The following is a 23,938-nucleotide window of genomic DNA, read 5'->3' as shown; positions in this document are numbered from 1 at the left end:
TGTAATGAGGGAAATACATGTGGTTTAGTGAGAAGGAAGTGGGCAGGATGCAAGAGAAGCCACAATAGCTCTGAGTGAGAAACCTTGGGTTTCTTAAGAGTACTAAAACCAAGTTCTTTCTTTTTTGTGCCTATTTAACACCCCATCTTCAACATTAGGTCTCTAATTTTTTAATGTTTTGTCTACATGTGTATCTGTGCATCATGTGTATGCCTGGTACCAATGGGGTCCAGAGGAGGACATCAGATTCCTTGGACTGGAATTAGAGACAGTTGTGAGTCACTGTATGGGTGCTGGGAATTGAATCCTTGTCCTCTCTGAACTGTTCTCTCCATCCCCTGAGCCAGCATGTCACTGTGTCACTGTGTCACTGAAGCTGGCCTCCTACTTGTACTTCTGTCTTCTGTGTTAAGTGCTACTATTGCAGATGTATACCATCGCACCTGGTTTAGCACATACTTTCATTTTGGTTGACAAGGAAAGGATATATTAGTGTAGTGTAGTTGGCAACTCTGTTCCCTTGTGAAAGAAATTTTGTTAACACTGAAGTGGAATAAAAGGCAGAATCCAGTAGAAGGAACAGAGCCGTGGACCTCTGCACCTGTGCAGTATGGAAGACGAGCTGACCGAGAGGCAAAGAATGATGCACGTGTAGATGACAAGGGGAGTCCAGAATGAGAAGAGAGGGATGAGATCAGTGCAGGGATCGTGGTTTGCTGGTCAGATAGGAAGCAGAAGACTTTAGAATGTTTGTTCATGGACAAGGGTTCAGAGGGATTGGATTCTGTTCAACTACTCAGCTGGAAGCCCACACCTTCTGCCTTTTTCTCACTTTCTGATTCCTGTGAATCTCCAGGCTTACTAAATTCTATGATGCTCTACCTTAACGTTGAGTAAGTCTGTCTTTCCTTTTTGTTCAGTGTCTAAGACTGAAAGATACTGAAGGAAACCAGGTGGTAGTTAAGTCCTGGATGTGTTGGTGAGCCCAAAGGTTGGGTTGTTGGGTCTTGTCTTGCTGGGATTTGCTTCCCGTGTGTATCAGTCTGTGGTATCTTTGGAAAGAGGCACTGATCACCTTGAGGATATCAGAGAGTGATCTGGCTGGAGACTAGGAGTAAATAAATAGGATGATTTATGCAGAGAACATGAGATCGTCTGCATGAATCTCATGGCAGCATAGAATAGCATTGACCGTAAAGACTTTAAGGTGATAAAAATTTTTAATAATCTCTTATTTCAGGCCGCAGGGATAATTATATTAAACTCTTGTTGCTTTATTTTAAACTTTTTGGGATAAATATATACTAAAGCCAAGAATTTTTCAGTTTTAAGCCCTGTAGTCAGGCATATAAACATTCTTTCCAGTTAAATATGTTAATATTTACATTAAGTGAAATAAAGGCTATACATAAGATCACAATGGTTGGGGCTAGGGTTTGGGCCAAAGCTATAGAAAAAAACGTTTTTACAGAGATTATTTATTTTGAAAGTATAGGTGATGGACTGTGGCATACAGTTAATTCTCAGGTTATTATGAAGAATGAGAATGTGCTGGTAAAGCTTTCTGAACATATCACATGGTAGGTATGTGTATGCAGTGTCAACAAAACACAAATGTGTTAGATTTTTGGCTCAAAGGAAAAACATTCTCAGCACACAGCCGAGGAACAAGCGACCTTGCAAGAATTGTGCACAGCTAGGAGCTGAAGGTGCCTTAGAACAGTCTCTCACGGTGGGATGGTGATGGACTCATTGCTCATGAACATTATTTGCACATGATATCCCTTCCCATGTATCAGAGGGAAAATGGTGTGTGTGTATGTATGTATGACATGGGATTATCACACAGAATTCCTTTATATTTCTTTATAATGTAATAAATATCCTACTGCCATATGCTTGTTCACATCTCAGTTATTTTCTCAGAATAGATTTATCAAAGGGAAATTTCTTAAGAGAAAGATGGATATCTTAGCTTGTGATCCATCAGGTTCAGTATGCCTTTGTATGTACACATGTGTATAGAGGAACCAGAGTTGAAGTTGGGTGTATTCCTCTGTCATTCTTCACCTTGTCTTTTGGGACAGTCTCTGAACCCAGAGTTTGCTGAATGCCCAGGGTGTTCCAGAGATCTGCCTTCCTCCTCAGTACTGGGGATACAGACTTGCAGCTGGCTTTTATGTGGGTGCTGGGAACCTGAATGGAGGTTGTCATGCTTTTTCAGACAAGGAGTTTTCCCACTGAGCCATTCTCCTCCAGCTCTAGGACTAGTATTTCATTAGTTTTCTACAAGATCATTTCTTGGAGGTTTTTTAAATTCATGAAAAGATAAGTTTTGGGAATAACTAAACTTATACAAGATTGACTAGACCAGTGGTTCTCAACCTATGGGTTGTGGCCCCCTTGACAAGCCACTATCTCCAAAGATATTTACATTATGATTCATAACAGTAGCAAAATTAAAGTTATGAAATAGCAACAAAAATAATTTTATGGTTGATAGTCACCACAGCATGAAGAATTGTCTTAAAGGGTTGCAGCATTAGGAAGGTTGAGAGAAACTGGGCTAGATGCTCTCTTCAGCCATGCAGATTCCATGTGCAGACATTTTGAGGTACCTCTTCCTTGTTTATTGGGGTCTAATGAGACCCATTTAGTCTTTGAAAAGACAAATGTCATACACAGGAGCTACTTCATCTGTGTGTTGTCCTGTGGTGCTTGGTCCAGCTCTCTGAGCTGCTGTGCTGGGTTTTGTTGTTTCAGGTCTCTGTGACTAACACCACGACTTGATGGCTTCAGTTTTCTCTGTCCTTACAGCTGTGGCTCCCTGCCTATTATATTTTATTCCTTCTATTATCCATCCTTAACTGAAAATGAATTCCCTCACTGGGCAACACCATGCCACTTCTTGTTTAGTATCTCTGTTTGGGAAGTGGCAGCAGCATGTAATACTCCCATGATGATGTTGCACCATATGTTACAGTATTGCATGCTGTTGTGACAGTGAGCGGGACATATAGGGGTTCTGGTGGGAATTTTACATTCTTGGCTGAGGGTACACAAAAGGACAGGTTGGCAGGTGATTATAATGATTTGATCATTTAAATACAAGCTTTATTTTTTAGTTGGATACTTGACTCTCAAAATCCCAACCCCAGAGAAAGAAGTTGTAGGTATCACTTTGGGGTTCTTTGTTGGAATTGAAGGAAGAGGAAGTTGTAATTACACACAAGACCCAAGAGAATTCTTTGATTGGGAGTGTTTTAAGTCTCATATCCTGGCTAAATTGACACTATATGGTACATTTTCCAGATTCTTAAAATGTGGAGTATAAGTTTGTATAATTCCTTAAGAACAGTCTGAAAGTAGACTCTGACTTGAGGTACAGAGAGGGTTGTAAGTCCAGACAAGTGTCAACACATTTAAGAAGCATGTGAGAATTGGGTTGAAATGATGGGGGTGGGGACAGGAAAGGAAATTCTCAAACTAGATCTTTGGATCTCAACTTCATCTCCTTATTTTCCCTGCACGGTAATGTGCAGCACCTGCCTTTGCCTCCGTTCAAGCAAGACATGACTGACTAGGCCAAACTCTACAGGTACCAGTGGTATACACTCCAAGGGATTCATAGCAAATACCTTTTGGGTCATCACAGTTCTATGCATATATAGGACAATGACCCACTGTCCATTAAAACTGTTTTTTTCTGAATTTAAACATTTCTAAGAATCGGTCCCTGATCTGCTTGGTGCGGACCCCATAGATGAGGGGGTTGAGGGCAGGTGGCAGCAGCAAATAGATGTTGGACAAAAGGATATGCACTGACTTTGGGACAGTGTGACGACCAAAGCGGTGTGTGAGGTAGGAGAAGAGACCAGGCACATAGAAGGCCAGGATGACACAGATGTGAGAACTACATGTACCAAAGGCCTTTGCCCGGGCCTCCCAGGTCGGCAGCCGAAGCACAGCATGGGCAATGAGCCCATATGATCCAGCAATGCCCAGAATATCTACACCAGACACAGCCAATGAAAGTGCTAGCCCATACAAGTTGTTGACCCGTGTGTTACCCACCACTAGCTCCACGACTGCCATGTGTGCGCAATAGGCGTGATGTATGATCCTGGCACGGAAGTGCTCAAATCGTGCTACCAGCAGGGGGAAAGGCACCACAATAGTCACAGCTTTCAGTGTCAGTGCCGAGACTGCATAGCCCACCCGGGCTTTAGTAACCAAGATAGGGTAGTGTAGTGGACGCCCCACTGCCACAGCACGATCACAGGCCATGGCCAAAAGCACACCAGATTCCACAGCAGTCAGTGCATGTACAAAGAACATCTGGATGAGGCAGACAGCGTATTGCACAGATTGGGGCCCAAACCATAGGACAGCCAACAACCCTGGGGCTATAGATGTGGCTAAGCCCAAGTCGGTAGCTGCCAATGTAGCCAGGAGTAGAAACATGGGCTGGTGCAGTGTAGAGTCTATCTGGATCACTGTCAGAAGTGTTGCATTGCCCAGCAGGGCCAGCAGATACATGGGCCCAAACACCAGTGTCAGCCAGGTCTGTCTGTCTCCCAACCCTGGGATGCCAGTCAGTATGAAGAAAACTGGGCAGAAGGTAGAGTTGGACTGGGAAGTTAGACTGTGTGTCATCCTGTAAGGATAAAGTTTAGGTCTTATGGGTATTATTCCTGATAGGGGAGGGCAGGAGGAGACATTCTAGAGATGTCACAGTGACACAAACCCATCCATGGACTGGCAAAGGGCTGAAATATTACAGGAGCACAATCTTTCCTTGGCATGGGTTGGATGGATAATTATGGTCATGATACTAGCTAGGGTGGGAGAATCCTTTGCTCCTAGTATTCCGTGAGTGTTGTAGGAAGAGCAGAGGCAGAAAGGAAGGCTTAAGGAAGTGGTTAACTGATACAGTGGCTGGTACAGGCAGAGCCCTCCAGTGTGAGGTCATCTGAGGAGAAAGAGCCGAGATGACTGCCTTCTCTCTCAGAGTCCAAGAACATACAATCTTGGTCTATGTATCTGGGAAGAAGACTGGTGTGGAGTGACCAGTTTATCTTGTTTTAATTATATTTTTAGGAGGGACTTTGAACCTCATTGATTTTGATTCTATAACAGGAGTAAACACAGTGATCTTAACTATTTCCTTGAATTAATATTTGGGGAGCCAATACACTAGGAAGCTAGGAGGAGGCAGAATAGGAAGACAGGAAGAAACTGTAATGGGGCGCAAGTAGGATCAGGGGTGAAGCTGGGAGCCTGGAAGACAGAAGAAAATCTGGCGATTTCAAGGGATGCTTACATTATTCTGGATTTGGTGCTGAAGCTGTAATCTTGAACATCAGGTGGAGAGTTAAGTTGGGAGTAGGGAGCAATGAAGAGAGAGAGACGATGACAGCAAAAAGAACTTTTCTTGTTGGCATTCTTCCATTCTTCTGGATCCAGAAGGGGGTTCCACTAGAGACTTATTCCTGGAGTGCCTCACAGGTAAGGCAACTGGAGGAGGAAACGGTAGAAATCCTAGGGTACTGAGTATGTGAAGAAACACCTCTGATGGAGGAGGCAGGGTGAGTAGATGGAGTCCCTGCAAGCATCCACCCCCAGCAGAAACTTCAGTGTTGAGTGAAGACAAAACCACAGCTGAAGACTTGACTAGGAAGTTACTCTGAGCACTGTGTGCTGGCAGCCTCTCTTTACCTTGCCCAGTGCCTCTTGGGGCCTTTTATGAACCTGTTCTACCTGCATCCCTCAGGGCCCTTATCCTTCCCACCTGTGCCATATTAACTCTTCTCTGTACTGTAGGTACATGACAGGAAAGGGGCAAGCAAGGAAAGCCTTTGAAATATATGGGAAAGGGGAACATTTCCTCTGAGAGGTCTTCGTAGTTAGAGAGAACTTGTATAATTCTATAGAATGGTATACACCCCACCCTGTTGTAATAACTATTTCTCTCTCTCTTCTCACTAGAGTAGAAGCATAGGGCAAGCATTACTTCTCATTAGCCACATTGTCTTCACAGCTTCACATTGTCTAATATTCATTTGGTTGGAATGAGCATTTATCCCTTTCAACTGGGCAGATCTGCTAGCCCCAAAGCCTAGGATGACAGGTACACTTGTTACTACAGTTTTAGGAGTTAGGTATCCATGGAGAATAAAAAATGTTGTTCATTACTGACCAGAAGATACTGAGTGCAGTTCTTTCTGCTGTAAAGAGGTGTCCTTACCACACAATGCAAAAATCATAGTGAAAACCAATGACCTTACTAGAAAAATGGAAGTAAGGTTGTAGCACCCCCAAAATATCAGTGACACACATGAAAACAGTAGCAATGGAGACCAGGGAGATAGCTCATGGGATAAAGTACTTGCCACCCAAGTATGAAGACTAGAGTTGGGTTACTTAGCCCCTACATAACAGCCAAGTGCATGTGGTGGCCTACCTGTAGTCTCGGCAGTTGGCACAGGAAAGTGGTCACTTGAATAGCCTAGTTAGCCTAGAGTTGCTCTAGGCTTAGCAAGAGAGCCTGCCTTCATAAATAAATGGAAAGCAATTGAGAAAATCAAACTCTGACCTCCACATGCATACACACACACACCCTCAAAAAGTGACAGAACTGTTTTAGGCATTATATGGTTAGAAAGTATGCAAATACTACAATAAATGCAGCACTTTATCGAGAAAAAAACCCTTGAGTTTCATAGAAAGACTTGTCAGAATTGGATTGGAAGTTCTAACTGACATATTTGGAGAAGAGTACATACTGAGTTTTCCTGCTCAGCCAGGATCATCTGTGTGAAGTTTTTTGTGTTTATCTAGTTTCTAAAATTACAGAATCGTTTAGAAGCATGAAATTCACTGCTCAGTTTCCTACTGTGTCAGCTGCTTTTTAACAAATTTGCATTTCAAAACCGGCACTGTAGCAGAACTGACTGAAACTTTTGTCCTGGTCCTGTGCCACTTGCGAAAAGATGCAATGGCCCTAAGGAGACCTAATGTCCTCCAGGAGTTTATAATCGCCCCCTTTTCCCCATCATACTTGTGGGGAGGTACTAAGGCAGTTAAACTAATTGAGGTCAGTACTTGACACAATGGCAACACAGAAAAAGAAACCTCTTGTTTGTAGGCTGAACTTTATTGTTCTAGCAGCTGCTCCCAAATAACCACTCAGAAACTTACCAGTTATAAATGCTCGGCCAATAGCTCAGGCTTGTTACTAGTGCTTACACTTGAAATTAACTCATATTTCTTATCTATGCTCTATCATGTGACTCAATACGTTTTTTCAGTACAAGTTCATCTCCTCTCTGCAGCTCCTCCTGATTCTCAGAGACTCCTTCTTTACATTCTCTTTCTTTCTGCAAGTCCTGCCTAACCTCTACCTGTCCAGCTATTGGTCAGTCAACTTCTTTATTAACCCAACCACAAAGGCACATATTAATATAGTGTAAAGGAATATTCCACATTTTCTCTTTTTGTCTAATTAAAAGAAAGGTTTTGCCTTTAGCATAGTAAAATTATATACAATGAAAACAGCAACTAAGAATTACAGTTACAATATCCAGTCCATTTGTATTTGGCATAAAGAAAGTATTCCATCAGTTGTCCTCCCCTTAAGAGTCTAGAGTATTATAAATTATATTTTATAATTTATAATTAAATTTATAATTTACTTCCTACCATAGTTAGGGAGAACTGTAATTGAAACTATTCTAGTCTTTAACCCCATCAAAGACCTGAGAAGGATATCATATTACCTGAGTAAACAGGAAGTGCAGAGCAAATGACTTCCAAAGCTATAGAAGTGACAAAGATAACTAGCTGCATAGACAATCACCCACCATTCCTCTGCAAGGTTGGGGCATCCATCTACAGGCCTAGAATACCTGACAGACTTTTCTGAAAAGCAGGAGTTTTAAATAACTATTTTATCTTGCCAGTGTTCGGCAGTTGCTTTCTTTTGTGTCCTCCTTGTCCAATTTGGAAAACACACTGTCGGAAGTTGAGGAAAGGGCAGTTTCTTTCCCAGTAGCTAACTTTTGCCACAAAGAAAGCAAACTCTATATGGAGTTCTTTGATGCCCATCATCTTCTCTGAAGTAGATTGATGCTGCCAGGAGCAGCCATGTCTCATTATCAGACAAAGCCTTATATTATTAAAACATTTTAAATGCCATAGTCTATAGATCTTTGAAGTGTTTGAAGACCATCTATCTAAATATTTATGTGTGACCTTGAAAACATACCTGACTGTAAGTTTGACTATTATAGATGGCTGTTAAACTGTAGTTTTAATTATAAGTTACATTTTTAAATGAGCTGCATAAACACAGTACCCCAAACAAGAGTAGAAACATACAAACAGCAAAATATTAACTTGAAATTTGTATCAATAAACTAAAATCCATACCAATGTAAAATATTGTGAGATTAATAGTTGTTCTTTTGGGTTAAAGTAGATTCAATAATCTATCTTTTTCCTATCATCCCTATATCATATTCTCCTTATTCCTTTAGAAAGAGACCTTTAAATTTAACTTTATTGTATAGCTCTTTTTGACTATGTCTAGTAACAACATAATAAAAAATTATAAAAATGATAAACATTCATAATCCATTGAATAGTCAAAACCTGTCCATTTCCCATCTCTTGGTAATGTGGGCATCATTTGCTAGAATACTTCCTGTTGTCTGTGGTCCCTGGTTTCTTTGGGGGAGGCTTAAAAAAATCAGGATACTTGTTAGGTTTTGACTGGAGTAGTTTGTGAGGTTGGTCCATCTTAGCCAGCAGCCTTGAAACTGTTTTGTGTGTAGAACTCTGGGGAGACTGTAACAGTGGCATTTTGAGATGTTCCATTCTCTGGGTCTTCTGTTTTTATTGGTGTCTGATCACTTTGTTTTGAAAAGTACATAAACTTTTAAAGGTAACATGCATATCTATATTAAAGTATAGATTGTGCTTCATACACAAGTCAGCCAAAGATGTTTTTCTTTTGTTTTATGTTTAGGCAGGTAAAATGTAGATCACATGTCTTATAGGTTTATTTCTTTATGTCTGTAGTCAGGATTTTAAGGGGTCTTCCCGATTTAAACTTGGTCCATATTATCTTGGAATAAATCCACAGCCTCTCATTTCCTGTGGAAACAAAAGCATAACCTCTTCCCTCAAAGTAACATATCTCTTGATTTCCATTTTGAAGTCAAGACATTTTTGAAATATATAGGTTGATTTAATCTAGCAGTTTTAATAATCCAATATAGCCTAGCATATCTTGTTTGTTCATTAGCAGTCAGAAAACCTAAAGACAACACAATAACATACAGAAACCAGATTCTGTGTATTTCCTATTTTTACATGGCTTATTATATATGTATATGTAATTTTACTATGTTAAAGTTAAAGCCTTTCTTTTTTGTTTAAACAGAAAAAGGGGAAATGATGGAGGAGTGTCTTTGTGTTACTTTCATTGATTAATAAAGAAACTGCCTTGGCCCTTTAAGAAGACAAAAAAATTAGGTAGGCGGAGTAGACAGAACAGAATTGTGGGAGAAAGGAAGCAGAGTTGGGGAGACGCTTCAGGCATTCACCTTAGTCAGTCGCCATGCTTCTCTTCTCCGAGATGGATGCAGGTTAAGATTTCTTCTCGTAAGCGACCACCTTGTGGTGCTACACGGATTACTAAATATGGGTGAAAGCAAGATGTGAGAATTAGATAATAAGAGGCTGAAACAAATGGGCCAGGCAGTGTTTAAAAGAATACAGTTTCCGTGTAATTATTTTATGTTGTTATTTCGGGCGTAAAGCTAGCTGGGTGGCGGGACGCAGCCCCGCTGCTGCATCTACAGGTGTCAGATTCTAGAAGTTTTAAACAACATTGGCTATGGAGTTGTGCTAAACCGAATTTCCTTCTTGCCTGACACAGATTGTAACTCTGACAGCCCTGGTGTTTGCAGAGAAGAGGATATTGAACCTCTCAGTTGCTTTGGGGCTGGCATAGAAAACAGGATAGGGGAGGCTCTGTTTGGAGTTTGACTCTGACTCTCATACTTTGATTAATGTAGCTACCGCCATCATCTCCCATAGAGCAGGTTTGTCAGAGACCAGCATGTGCCCAGGTAGGCCTCTTCTATGTTTTTTTTGGTCTTGTTTTTTACTTTACATGGTCTGTGAACAATAACATATATTACCATTTATACAGTAGATTACATTTCAGAAAACCTTGGGTTTAGTGGTGCCACTCAACACTGAATCATCTTTCAGAATCCCAAGTAACTCTGAAATACCAGACTACAATTACCAGGTCAGTGTGAGACGCTAGTGGAACCAGCAGCATCACAGTAGTTGAGCTTCATCTTCCCTTTAATCCAGAGAAGAGAGAGCCCTTGTAAGGTCAGATGGTACTGCCAGATGGACATGGAAAGATCACGGAATCACCACACACCCCCACTCTGTCTTCTACCATCAATCACCCCGGCCAGATTGGGCCTTCTAGCTCTTGACTGTGAAGGCCTAAAACCACTGAGCACTGTCACTCTCTACCCCTTGGGACAGTAGGTGTGCTTGCACCGAGGCCATCTCCTTTATAGTAGGATCTTGTAGAACTTACAGTCTTGTAGAATAGATCATGTCTAGTACGTATTTTTGTATGTATGTATGTATGTATTTATGTATGTATGTGTACATTTTTGCCTCACTGGGGGTTGAATCTAGGGCGCATACATGGTCTTGGCAAGTTATTTATCACTGAGTTATATCTCTAGTCCTTAATTTTTTTTTCTTTTCACTAAGTTACCCAACTTGTGCTGGAACTCACTACATAACCCAGGTTGGCCTCAGACTAATGATCCTTCTGTCTCAGCTTCTTCAGTATCTAAGATTCCTAGTGTGTGCTACCATACCCTGCCATGTCTGGTTTTGCTAACCTTGTGTGTATTATCTGTTCTCCCTATATATTTCCTCTTCCCCTGCAACAGAATTGCCTGTTCTAACCATAGAATTCTGGGACTGACACTGTCTTTGCCCATATTTAACCAGTAGCTAACACTAGACTTATGGGACTGGATTAGGGACACTAAGGAACTCTTGCAATATACAGAATATTTTGTTTCAGAAAAGGCATGGAAGAGGTATTATTATTAATAATACTAACACTGGTCAAAGACATGGACCTATACTGGGGTGTTTTCCCAAAGCTTTCCATGTGGAAGATAGGAGTTTTTGTAAAGTTTCCCTAGTTTTTAGAAGAGGCTCCTGAAGTGACTCCCTTTCTTGGAATTTGGCTAAGGGTATCGAGAAATTACTTCCTGTCCAGACATGGTGTCTCATGCCTAAATCCTAGCACTTAGAAGGCTGAGACAGGGGGATTGCTATTAGTTTAAGGGCAGCCTGGCTACATTCCAAAACAACAAACAATATTTCTCAGAGGTACTAGACAGTGAACTCATACTGCATGAATGACTCGTAAGCAGGAAAAACACTAATGTGAGATACAGAATTCAGCAGACATTATTAAGAATTCATTATATGCCAAGCACAATACTGTAGATGGATAAATAGTCTTACTACATTTTGTTGGGGAATGTATATTTATGTCCCCAATTCATATGCTGCACCAATTCCCACTCTGATATTTGCAGGTGGGGTTTTGGTGCTATGGGACAATGGTTTGTACCCTGTCACTTGTATTTTAAATAAACGCTGATTGGCCAATAGCCAGGTAGGAAGTATAGGTGGGGCAACCAGGCAGGAAGTAGAGGCAGGGCAACGAGAATTCTGGGAAGAGGGAAGTTTCAGTCTGCAGTTGGCACTCAGACATAGCAAAGCCAGACCCAGAGCAAGCAAGATGTGACTGCCTCACCGAAAAGGTACCAAGCCACATGGCTAACACAGACAAGACTTATGGGCTAATATAATTTATAAGAGTTAATAAGAAGCCTGAGCTACTAGGCCAATCAGTTTACAATTAATGTAGACCTCTGTGTGTTTCTTTGGGACTTAACAACTGCGGGAATGAGGCAGGGCAGAAACCTCAGTCAACACTTTGGGAGATAATTAGGCTTAGCTGAGAGCACTAGACCCTCTGAATGAGATTAGTGTCCTTGCAAGAATGGAAGAGCAGGCTTTCTCTCTCCCTCTGCCCCTTCCTATCTCCTCATGTCTTACATGTGACCCAGGGGGAAGCCAGCTAGCCGACTCAGTCAGGAACAGAGCTCCCCTTGGGAGCTTCCTCAGCAGGCACCTGGATTTTGGACTTTTCAACCCCCAGAATGGTGAGACGGAAATGCTGGTTGTGTAAGCCACACAATCTGCAATAAACACTTCATCACAACAGCTTGAATGTACTAAGACAACATTCACATAGCCGTCAAGGCCTTCTCATTAGACCTCGTGTGTCTTAGCCTCCCGTCCCCACTGGAGTGTGCCCTTTTTCATGCCTCATGCCTTATTCTGGAGTACTGCAGCACTCTCTTGACTGGACCTCTTGTGTCTAGTATGTCTTTCTTTTGTATTTTACTGGAAAAAATTACATTTTTGCCTTAGAAGTGGCCAACATATAAAAGTACAAAGAATAAAAATTTGCACAAGAATCAGGAGGCCCAAGATTATAAATTGCTAATATTTTATCCCACTTGCTTTGAGTTATTTTTTAATATAGGTAATAAAAATTACAGATACTAAGGTATCTTTTATTCCTTATGATGTCCTGTTCTCTCATGTTAAAATAATTACTATGAATTTTAATGCTTTTCTTAATTGGTGCTTTTATATACCTACATGAAGTAATTCCTATTATATATAGACATTATGTTTCTAGTTCTGCTTATACAGGTTAGCAGATTTTTATCACCCTTATAAATTGGTCTATAGTTTAATAGCCTATGATCACACTAAATATGTATTTTAAAATATAATTTAAAAATTGCTTCTGGCTATTTTTCTATGTATACTATATTGACAAATTTGCATACATCTATATAAATGGAGATGTAAAAATGTCATGTCCTTTTCTAGAGCATATTTCCATGTGGAATTGTGGATTAGAAGATATGCAAATTTCTTTTATAGTAGAGTATTATAAAATTGTTCTCAAAATTGTTCTAATTTGGCTTCTTTTTAGGAACTTTATGCAAAATCTTATTTTTTAAACACCATTGATAACGCTATATATCAGACTGATATTTTATGACTATAATTAATAATATCTTGTTTTAATATATATTTTATGTGTATTTATTGGTCATTCAGGATTTCTCGACTGGAAATTCACATCGTTTCTTTTGTTGGTTTTTCTAGCCAGTTGTCTTCCTTCTTGCATAAGTGTGTAGATGGTTGTAAGTATTCTAGACAGCAGCCCTTCATTTTTACATTAGAAATACAACCTTCCAGCTGATGCCTCCTAATTTTGTTTATGGTCTTTTTTACTTTGTAGGAAATTTGAATTTTAATAAAGCCACATCTAGGACATATGCTTTTTATATATGATTTATTGTGTCTTTTCTTCCCTGAGGTTGTAAAGACGGTACTCTTCCCTGATGTGTACAGACCTAACAGCTCTCAAATCATGAGTCACCAAATGCTCCTTAGTCAGGTGTTGGCTAAGTATTGTACGTTTATCATCTCAGAGTGGAGCTCGATGCTATTATTTGTATGTTATATATGATATAGTTGATGAGTGGATAGCTTACTGATGCCCACCAAACGTCTAATGAGTGTGAACTTGAATCCAGGTCAGTGTGAATGGATTCTCTTGATGACAGCGTGTTTCAGGGTTGTGTGGACTTAATAAAGCAAAATAAGCTTGAGTCTCATCATGTGTTCCTGGGATAATTTCATTTCTCCTCAGCTTGCACTTCCTGTTTGAGATTGAAGAGCAGCCGCCCCCCCCCCCCGTGAAATCAGCAGGCAAACAAATGGCCTTTCTTCTGTCCTCTGTGCTCACTCGATGACCCTCACATCCACTCAAATTTTCTTTTAAAGAATTCTCGCTATGGTTCCCATCTATGATGCATCGCTTTCTGCCTTTGCTCTGGAGTTGCTCTTTTGAATTTGATGTTACACAATTCTCTCTGCTGAAGACACACATATTTTCTACAGATTTTATAAAAATCCATCCAATGCCCCCTGGTTCCTTGGTTAGCTCCTTATCACCTCCTTTCCTTGAGTGTTGAGCAGTGTTAGCTACTCCATGGATCTGGCTATACTGAACATGTGACTGTCGGAGCTGGGGAAGACTCATTGAAAATGCCAGTTTTCTCCATTTCCACGTTGCTCAAATACATATATTTAAGAGTTTACTTCTTCCTCTTCTGCACTGGCCAGCCAGTCCTGAGTGTGCTGAGCCATCCTCCTCCATTTCTGTGTGGTGGGTAGAGTCACAGAGGTGTGGTAGGCTGTGGAGCCTGAGAACACAGTCCTTGAGTCCCCTAGAGACACCTGCCTTAGTTCATTGATTGCTTTTGTGCTCAGCCAGTTTCTTTTCTCTTGAGGCTGTTACTGCAAGGTCCAAGACAATCGGGATTGCATTTGCCTCACTTTGGATCTTTTATTGTCTATTATTATCTATTCTGACTGTCCTGCAGTTGCTCTCATGGGACCCACCGTGTTTCTGTTCATTTGCTATGTTGTTGGCTTTTTATAAATCATCCAAATATATTTTTAGTATTGTTTATTAATGGTCTCTTTTTAAAATAAATTTCACAAGTATTTGTTAAATAAAATAAGGGCATATAAAAATCAAATTAATAATAATCTCTGTCCTTAGTTCTTTTCTTTTTTGTCTTTTGAATTTTCCAGACAGAGTTTCTCTGTAGCTTTGGAGTCTGTCCTGGAACTTGCTCTGTAAACCAGGCTGGCCTCGAACTCACAGGGATCTGCCTGTCTCTGCCTCTCGACTGCTGGGATTAAATGTGTGCACCACCAGCACCGGTTTTGTCCTTGTTTTACCACCTCCTCATGCCTAAGGTACTTGTTAACATCCCACACACCTTCTCCTTACTCACAGAGTGACTGCTAGTGACTGCCGTCTCTATCCCAGGCGCTGCATTTGTGTGCCTAACGAGAACACCCTGCAGACTTTCTTCAGGTCAATAGATAAAACTTTTTTTTTGAGGTGAACTTTTCTACTTTTTTTCAGAAAGAAGAACTCCTAATGTGAGCTTTTTTCTTTTCCTGTGAAACACTGCTCCTCAATCAGCTGGAGTGAATTGTCTCAGTTCACATCTTGAAGTCCCACCACATTCAATGGGCTATGGATGGTCACTGGCTACTGAAATTCTAGCCTATTAGTACACAGGGCAGCAAAGTTCCCTAACCAGCAATTAGAGTGCCCCCTTTTCATACATGACATCTTTGCATACTTCTAAAAATAAGATAGAGTGGAAAAACCATTTTCCCAAGTAGACATATGTATAATATATACACATCCATACATAGATACATTTATTTTTGTGTTTTTTAAAATTTTTAAATTTTCACATTTATTACAAAGTTGTAGTGGAGACTGGACATTAAGGAAATATGAACTTAGCAACAAACAACCCTGAAAACCATCAGACTGTAGCAATCGGCAATCTCTTTTGTACATTGTCATATTCTTGCAGGAAGCCTGCTGAAACTGCCTTTCGAAAACAGGGGGAAGTAAAATGAAAGAAGCAGACCTTGCTCGTCTTTGCAAATGAAATACAATAAGGAGGTTCACATAAAAACACAAACAGCCAGGTGGTGGTGGCACACGCCTTTAATCCTAGCACTCAGGAGGCAGAGGCAGGCTGATCTCTGTGAGTTCGAGGCCAGCCTGTTCTACAGAGTGAGTTCCAGGACAACTAGGGTAGTTAGACATAGAAATCCTGTCTTAAAAAACAAAAACAAAACCCACAAACATCTGTGATTTTATTTCTAATAATGCTACAATGAATGATGAAAATGTTGTCATCTAATTTTGTTGAATCAATTTCATTAACTTATTTTTAAAGGTTTATTATTATTTTTAAAATTTATTTTTGCCTGAACATGTACATGTCTCCCTGGAACTGAAGTTACAGATCACTGTGAACCTCCATGTAGATGCTGGAAACCAAACCCAGGTCCTCTGCAAGAGCAGTCAGTACTTTTAACCCCTGAGCTATCTCTTCACCCCGTTTTATGTTCTTAATGATATTATTCTGTTTATGTTGTTTCTGTTGATTTTTTTCCAAGACAGAGTTTCTCTGTGTCTCTGGCTGTTCCAGAAGTCTCTCTGTAGACAAGGCTGGCCTTGAACTCACAGAGATCCCCTTTCCTCTGCCTCCTGAGTGCTGGGATTAAAGGAGTGCTGGGATTAAAAGTCCTGTCTGGCAAGGACTTTTCCTTTTTTAATGTAGGTCTTCAGTGCTATAAGAATTCTTAGATCTGCTTTACGCTATTGCTCCATACAGTCTTTCTGTGTTGTTCCCTCTCTCTTCATCCAGTCTTAGGATTTATACACAGGAATGGATAGCTGGGTTATGTGGTTGATTGTTTTTGGCTGATTTTAATGGTGTGCACCAGCTTACGCTTTCATGAGCAAGAAACCAAGAGTCTGTTCTCCCATATCCTCACTGGCCCTTGCTGGCATTTACTTTTCTGATTGCCATCATTCTCACTGTGGTGAAGTGATCTCATAATAGCTTTAAGTTGGCCATTGGTATTTCTTTTTTTGAGAGCTGGCCATTCAATTAATTAGCCCATTTACTGATTAGATGCTTAGGTTTGTCAGTGTTTTTCGTCTTGCAGTTCATTCTTCGTTCTTTTCTTGTTTGAGACAGGTTCTGTGTAACCCAGGTTAACCTTTATCCTGAAAGTCGTTTTGTAACAAAGACTGGCTTTGAATTCCTGATTCTCTTGACTCTACCTCTCTAGAGCTGGGATTGTGTATAGGATGCACCACTCTGCTTGTACTGCAGTTCTTTACTACAATATTCTAGGAAGTAATCCTCAGTTTTATGTATAATTGGGAAAGATTTTCATCTCCCTATTTTTTCTTTATTTTTTTTAAAGAGAAAACAAACTATATTTTTTCATTTTACATACCAATCCCAGTTCTCACTCCATCCCCTCCTCCCATTCCCCCCACCTAACCCCTCATAAACTCCTAAGAGAGGATAAGGCACTTTGCCTTGGGGAACGTCCAAGGCCCTCCCTACTATATCTAGGCTGAGCAAGGTATCCATCCAAAGAGAATGGGTTCCCCAAAAGCCAGTACATGCAGTAGGGATAAATCCTGGTGCCACTGCATGTGGCCCCTCAGTCTTCCCCAGCCATGCAACTGTCACCCACATTCAGAGGGCCTAGTTTGGTTCTATACTGGTTCCTTCTCTGTCCGACTGGAGTTGGTGAGCTCCCATTAGCTCAGGTAGACTGTTTCAGTGGGTGCGTCCGTCATGGTCTTATCCTCTTTGCTCATATTCTCACTCCTCCCACTCTTCAACTGGACTTTGGGAGCTCAGTCCAGTGCTTTACTGCAGACCTCTGCCTCTGTTTCCATCAGTTGCTGGATGAAGGTTCTGTGGTGACATTTAAGATACTCATCAATCTGACTACAGGCCAAGGCCAGTTTGGCCACCCTCTCTACTATTGCTTAGTGTCTTAGCTGGGGTGTTCCTTGTGGATTCCTGGGAATTTCTCTAGTGCCACGTTTCTTAATAGCTCCACAATGGCTCCCTCAATCAAAATATCTCTTTTCTTGCTTTCCATCTCTGTCCTTCCTCCATCTGAACTATCCTGTTCCCTCAAGTTCTCCTTCCCCTTCCCCTTTTCCCCTCCTCCTTCTACCTTCCCTTCTCCCCTCACCCCCATGCTCCCAATTTTGTCAGGAAATTTTTATCTATTTCCTCTTTCCAGGTGGATCTATATGTTTTTCTTAAGGTTCACGTTGTTACTTAGCTTCTCTAGGGTCGTGGGCTCATTATCCCTTGCTTTACAGCTAGTATCCACTTATGAGTGAGTACATAACCATATTCATCTTTCTGGGTCTGGGTTATCTCAATCAGGATGTTTTTTTCTAGTTCCATCCATTTGCATGCAAATTTCAAGATGTTGTTTTTTACAGCTGAGTAGTACTCCATTGTGTAAATGTACCACATTTTCTTTATCCATTCTTCAGTTGAGGGACATCTAGGTTGTTTCCAGGTTCTGCCTATTATAAATAATGCTGCTATGAATACAGTTGAACCAGTGTCCTTGTAGTATGATTGAGCATCCTTTTGGTATATGCCCAAGAGCAGTATTTCTGGGTCCTGAGGTAGGTTGATTCCTATTTTTTTTCTGAGAAAATGTCATACTGATTTTCAGAGTGGTTGTACAAGTTTGCATTTCCACCAGCAATTCTCCTTACTTCACATCCTCTCCAGCATAAACTACCATTGGTGTTTTTGATCTTAGCCATTCGAACTGGTGTAAGATGGTATCTCAGAGTTGTTTTGATTTGCATTTCCCTGATGGCTAAGGTTGTTGAACATTTCTTTAAGTGTCTTTGACCATTTGAGATTCTTCTGTTGAGAATTCTTTGTTTAGTTCTGTACCCCAGTTTTAATTGGATTATTTGGAACTTTGATGTCTGATTTCTTGAGTTCTTTATATATATTGGAGATCAATCCTCTGTCTGATGTGGAGTTGGTGAAGATCTTTTCCCATTCAGTGGGCTGCCTTTTTGTCTTATTGACTGTGTCCTTTGCTTTACAGAAACTTCTCAGTTTCAGGAGGTCCCATTTATTTATTGTTGTTCTCAATGTCTGTGCTATTAGTGTTATATATAAGAAGTAGTCTCCTGTGCCCATGTGTTGCAGTTTGCAGTCTACTTCTCACTTTCTCTTCTATCAGGTTCGATGTAGTCAGATTTATATTTGATGTCTTTAATTCATTTGGACTTGAGTTTTGTGCATGGGGATAGATGTGGATCCATTTTCATTCTTCTACAAGTTGACATCTAATTATGCCAGCACCATCTATTGAAATGCTTTCTTTTTTCCATTGTATAGTTCTTGCTTCTTTGTAAAAAATCAGGTGTTCATAGGTATGTGGATTAATATCTGGATTTTCAATTTGATTCCAGTGGTCAGCCTGTCTGTTTTTATGCCAATACCAAGCTGTTTTCATTACTGTAGTTCTGTAATAGAGCTTGATGTCAGGATTGGTGATACTTATGAAAGTTCCTTTATTGTATAGGATTCTTTTGGCTATCCTGGGTTTTTGTTTGTCCATATGAAGTTGAGTATTGGCCTTTCAAGGTCTGTGAAGAATTGTGCTGGAATTTTGATGGGTATTGCATTGAATCTATAGACTGCTTTTGGTAGGATTGCCATTTTTACTATGTTGATCTTACCTATCCAAGATCATGGGACACTTTCCATTTTCTGGTATCTTCTTCAGTTTCTTTCTTCAAAGACAAAGTTCTTGTCAAACAGGTCTTACACTTGTTTGGTTAGTGTTACCCCAAGATATTTTATGTTATTTGTGGCTATTTTGATGGGTGATATTTCTCTGATTTCTATCTCAGCTTTTTATCCTTTGTGTATAGGAGGGCTACTGATGTTTTTGAGTTGATCTTGTATCCTGCCACATTATTGAAGGTATTTATCAACTGTGGGAGTTCTCTGATAGAGTTTTTGAGATTACTTATGTATACTATCATATCATCTACAAATAGTGAAAGTTTGACTTCTTTCTTTCCAATTTGAATCCCCTTGATCTTTTTCTGTTGTCTTATTGCTCTAACCAGAACTTCAAGAACTATGTTGAATAGATATGGAGAGAGTGGACAGCCTTGTCTTGTTCCTGATTTTAGTAAAATTGCTTTTAGTTTCTCTCCATTTAATTTGATGTTGGCTGTCAGCTTGCTGTGTATTGCTTTTATTATGTTTAGATATGTTCCTTGTATCCCTGATATCTCCAAGACCTTTATCATGAAGGGGTGTTGGATTTTGTAGAATGCTTTTTCATCATCTAATGAGATGATCACATGGTTTTTTCTTTCAGTTTATTTATATGGCGAATTACATTGATAGATTTTTGTACATTGAACCATCGCTGCATCTCTGGGATAAAGCCAACTTGATCATGGTGGATGTTTTTCTTGATGTGTTCTTAAGATTTGGTTTGCAGTATTCTATTGATTATTTTTACATCAATGTTCGTCAGTGAGATTGGTCTGTAATTCTCTTTCTTGGTTGAGCCTTGTGTGGTTTCGGTGTCAGGGTAATTGTAGCCTCATGAAAAGAGTTTGGCAATGTTCCTTCTGTGATGTGGGATTCCCCTCTGTATGCTGTGATTACAATTGATTAATAAAGAAACTGCTTTGGACCTATAGCAAGGCAGAACTTAGCTAGGTGGGGAAAACTAAACTGAATGCTGGGAGAAAGAAGGAGGATTCAAGGAGCAGCCATATAGTCCCACCAGAGATGAATGCCAGAACTTTAGCCTGTAAGTTACAGTTAGGTGGCGATGCACAGATTAATAGAAATGGGTTAAATTAATATGTAAGAGTTATCCAATAAGAAGCTAGAGCTAATGGGCCAAGCAGTGATTTAAATAACATGGTTTCTGTGTGATTATTTGGGTCTAAGCGGCTAGGAACTAACAAGAAGCCTCCTCCAACACTTCTGTTTCTATTATGTGGAATAGTTTGAGGAATATAGGTATTAACTCTTCTTTGAAGTTCTGGTAGAATTCTGCACTAAAACCATCCAGCCCTGGGCTTTTTTTGGTTGGGAGGCTTTTGATAGCTACTTCTATTTCCTTGCAGTTTATATATAGGTCTATTTAAATTGTTCACCTGGTTTTGATTTAATTTTGGTATGTACACTTTCCAGTTTTGTGGAGTACAGGTTTTTGTAGTGTGACCTCATGATTCTCTGGATTTCCTCAGTGCCTGTGGTTTTGTTCCACTTTTCCTTTCTGATTTTGTTAATTGGATGTTCTCTCTCTGCCTTTGGATTAGTTTGGATAAAGGCTTGTCTATCATGTTCATTTTCTCAAAGAACAAGCTCTTTGTTTCATCGGTACTTTGTATCATTTTCTTTGTTTTTTTTTCTTATTTCAGCCCTCAATTTGATTATTTCTTGCCATCTACTCCTTCTGGATGAGTCTACTTCTTTTGGTCCTAGAGTTTTCAAGTATAATGTTAAGTTGCTATTGTGTGATTTCTCCACATTCTTTATGTAGGCACTCAGTGCTGTGAACTTTCCTCTTAGTACTGCTTTCATAGTGTCCCATAGATTTGGGTATGTTGTGCCTTAATTTTCTTTGAATTCTAGGAAATATTTAATTTTTTCTTTCTTCCTTCACCTACAGGTGGTTTAGTAGTTCACTGTTCAATTTCCATAAGTTTGTAGGCTTTCTGAGAGTGGTGTTATTGTTAAATTCTAACTTTAAACCATGATGACCCCAAAAGATACAGGGGGTTACTCCAAATTTTTTTTTGTATCTGTGAAGGTTTGCTTTGTTAGTGAGTATGTGGTCAATTTTAGAGCAGGTTACATGAGGTGCTGAGAAGAAAGTATATCCTTTTGTGTTGGGGTGAAATTTTCTGTAGATGTCTATTAAGTTCATTTGCATCATGACATCTGTCAGTTCTCTTATTTTTCTGTTAAGTTTTTGTATGGTTGACCTGTTCATTGTTGTGAGTGGGATGTTGAAGTCTCTGTGGGGTTTGATGTGCAATTTAATCTTTAATAATGTTTCCTTTACATATGTGGGTGCTCTTGTATTAGGGGCATAGATGTTCAGGATTGAGACTTCATCTTGATAGACTGTTTCTGTTATGAGTATGAAGTATCTCCATCGCTTATCATTGAATTTAGTTTGAAGTCTATTTTGTTAGATATTATGATAGCTATACCTCTTGTTTCTTAGGTCCATTTGATTGGAAAAATCTTTTCCCAATCCTTTACTCTGAGGTAGTATCTCCTTTGAGGTTGAGGTGTGTCTCATGTATACAGCAGAAAAATGGATCCTGCTTTCACATCTATTCTTTTATTCTGTGTCTTTTTATAGGTGAATTGAATTCATTGATATTAAGAAATATTAATGACCAGTGATTGTTAATTCCTGTTATTTTTCAGTGGTAGTGTTTATATGTTTCCCATCTTTGGGGTTTACTGATGTGAGGTTATCTGTTGCCTGTGCTTTTGTGGGTGCAGTTAGCTTCCTTGGGTTGGGGTTTTCCTTCGGTACTTTCTATAGGGCTGGATTTGTAGATATGTATCGTTTAAATCTGGTTTTGTCATGAAATATCTTGTTTTCTCCATCGATGGTGAATGAAAGCTTTGCTGGGTATATTAGTCTAGGCTTATATCTGTGGTCTCTTAGTGTTTGCAGCACATCTGCCCAGGACCTTCTGGCTTTCATGGTTTCCATTGAGAAGGCGGGTATAATTCTGATAGGTCTGCCTTTATATGTTACTTGATCTTTTTCCTTTGCAACTCTTAATATTCTTTCTTTATTCTATGCGTTTAGTGTTTTGATTATTATATGGTGAGGGGACTTTTTTTGCTCCTGTTTATTTCGTGTTTTGTAAGCTTCTTGTACCCTCATAGGGATCTCCTTCTTTAGGTTAGGAAAGTTTTCTTCTATAATATTGTTGAATATATTTTCTTTGCCTTTGAGCTGGAGTTCTTCTCCTTTTTCTATCCCTATTATTCTTAGGCTTGGTCTTTTCATGGTGTCCCAGATTTCCTGGATGTTTTATGTTAAGAATTTGTTGGATTTAATGTTTTCTTTGGCCGATGAATCTATTTTCTCTATCTTCAACACCTGAGATTCTGTCTTTCTTTTCTTATATTCTGTTGGATATGCTTTCCCCTGTAGTTCCTGTTCATTTACCTAGATTTTCCATTTTCAGAATTCCCTTGGTTTGTGTTTTCTTTATTGCCTCTATTTCAATCTGTACGTCTGGAATTCTTTGAACTATGTGCTTCACCTGTTGTTTTTTCTCAGTTTTCTTGAGTTTCTTTGAGAGATTTATTGATTTCTTCCAATTTTTTGTTTGTCTTTTCCTCCATTTCTTTAAGGGAAATTTTCACTTCTTTAGAGGTGTCCATCATCCTCATAAAGTTACATTTAAAATAGTTTTCTTCTGCTTCTTCTGGGTTAGGATGATCAAGTCTTCCTGTTGTATGACCACTGGGTTCTGGTGTTACTATGTTGCTTTTTGGGTTGTTGAATGAATTCTTGCATTGACACCAACCCATCTTTTTCTCTTGGTCATATCCTTGCAGTGGTATTCTGTGTCTTTGTGGGAACGGTTCTTGGTCTGCTCTGTGTACTGTCTCTGCCTGTGTCTCAAAGAGCCACTGAGATCTTTCTTGGCCCCACTCTTTTGGTCTGCTCTCTTGGTCCAGTCTTTGCAGTCACAGCCTGTGCTGCAGAGTTCCTTTCTTGGTACTCTTTGTGTAGTTGCAGCCTGTGTTTCACAGTTCCTCTGAGGTTGCAGGGGGATATTAGGGTTTGGCAGCAACATGGAACTTGTAGCTTGCAGGGTTCGATCAATGGTATGGGGGTGTTGGAGCAGCCTACCTGCAGGAAGCTTGCTTGCTGGCCGACTAGAGAAACTGAGGCAGGTAGGGGAGGGTCCCGGGGTTTTACCCCAATGTAGAGATCCTAGAGAATGGGGTGTCCCACTTGGTGGGTGGTCACTCACCACTTGGTCCTCTCTGTATAGTGGCAGCCTGTGTTTCAGTCATCTTCCCATTCTTTAAAAATTGTGTGTGATTGCACATGCATGCGGAGGTGTGTGTGTGTGTGTGTGTGTGTGTGTGTGTGTGTGTGTAGGTCAGAAGACAGCCTCAGGTATTGGTTCCACCCTTTACCTTGTTTGAGATGGTCTCTGTTGTTCACTGCTCCATATTCCTGGCTAACTCATGAGTGTCTGTGCATTCTTCTGTTTCACCTTATACCTCACTGTAGT

The 23,938-nt window shown here is 40.0% G+C and overlaps 1 protein-coding gene across 1 annotated transcript; it reads right to left on the bottom strand.

Annotated features, from left to right (window-relative positions):
* Positions 1-3,690: 3,690 nt before the first annotated feature.
* Positions 3,691-23,491, bottom strand: LOC119822182 (olfactory receptor 52W1). Its single transcript, XM_038341190.2, has 2 exons — positions 23,219-23,491; positions 3,691-4,722 (listed from the first exon to the last, which is right to left on the bottom strand). The coding sequence occupies exons 1-2, from the start codon at positions 23,489-23,491 to the stop codon at positions 3,691-3,693; spliced, it is 1,305 nt and encodes a 434-aa protein (XP_038197118.2).
* Between the last annotated feature and the right edge of the window lie 447 nt (positions 23,492-23,938).

This window comes from Arvicola amphibius, chromosome 1 (assembly GCF_903992535.2).
Source record: "Arvicola amphibius chromosome 1, mArvAmp1.2, whole genome shotgun sequence".
NCBI classification, from domain to species: Eukaryota; Metazoa; Chordata; class Mammalia; order Rodentia; family Cricetidae; genus Arvicola; species Arvicola amphibius.
Note: the sequence above shows the minus strand (reverse complement) of the source record. Positions and strands in the feature narration are given on the sequence as shown.

Coding starts and splice junctions, on each gene's coding strand:
- LOC119822182 (XM_038341190.2), bottom strand. CDS start 23,491: ATGTTGCTGCCAAACCCTAATATCCCCCTGCAACCTCAGAGGAACTGT. Junction 4,723..23,218: donor TGACCAAGAGAAAAAGATGG/GTTGGTGTCAAT, acceptor TGACATCTCTAG/AATGTCTCCTCCTGCCCTCC.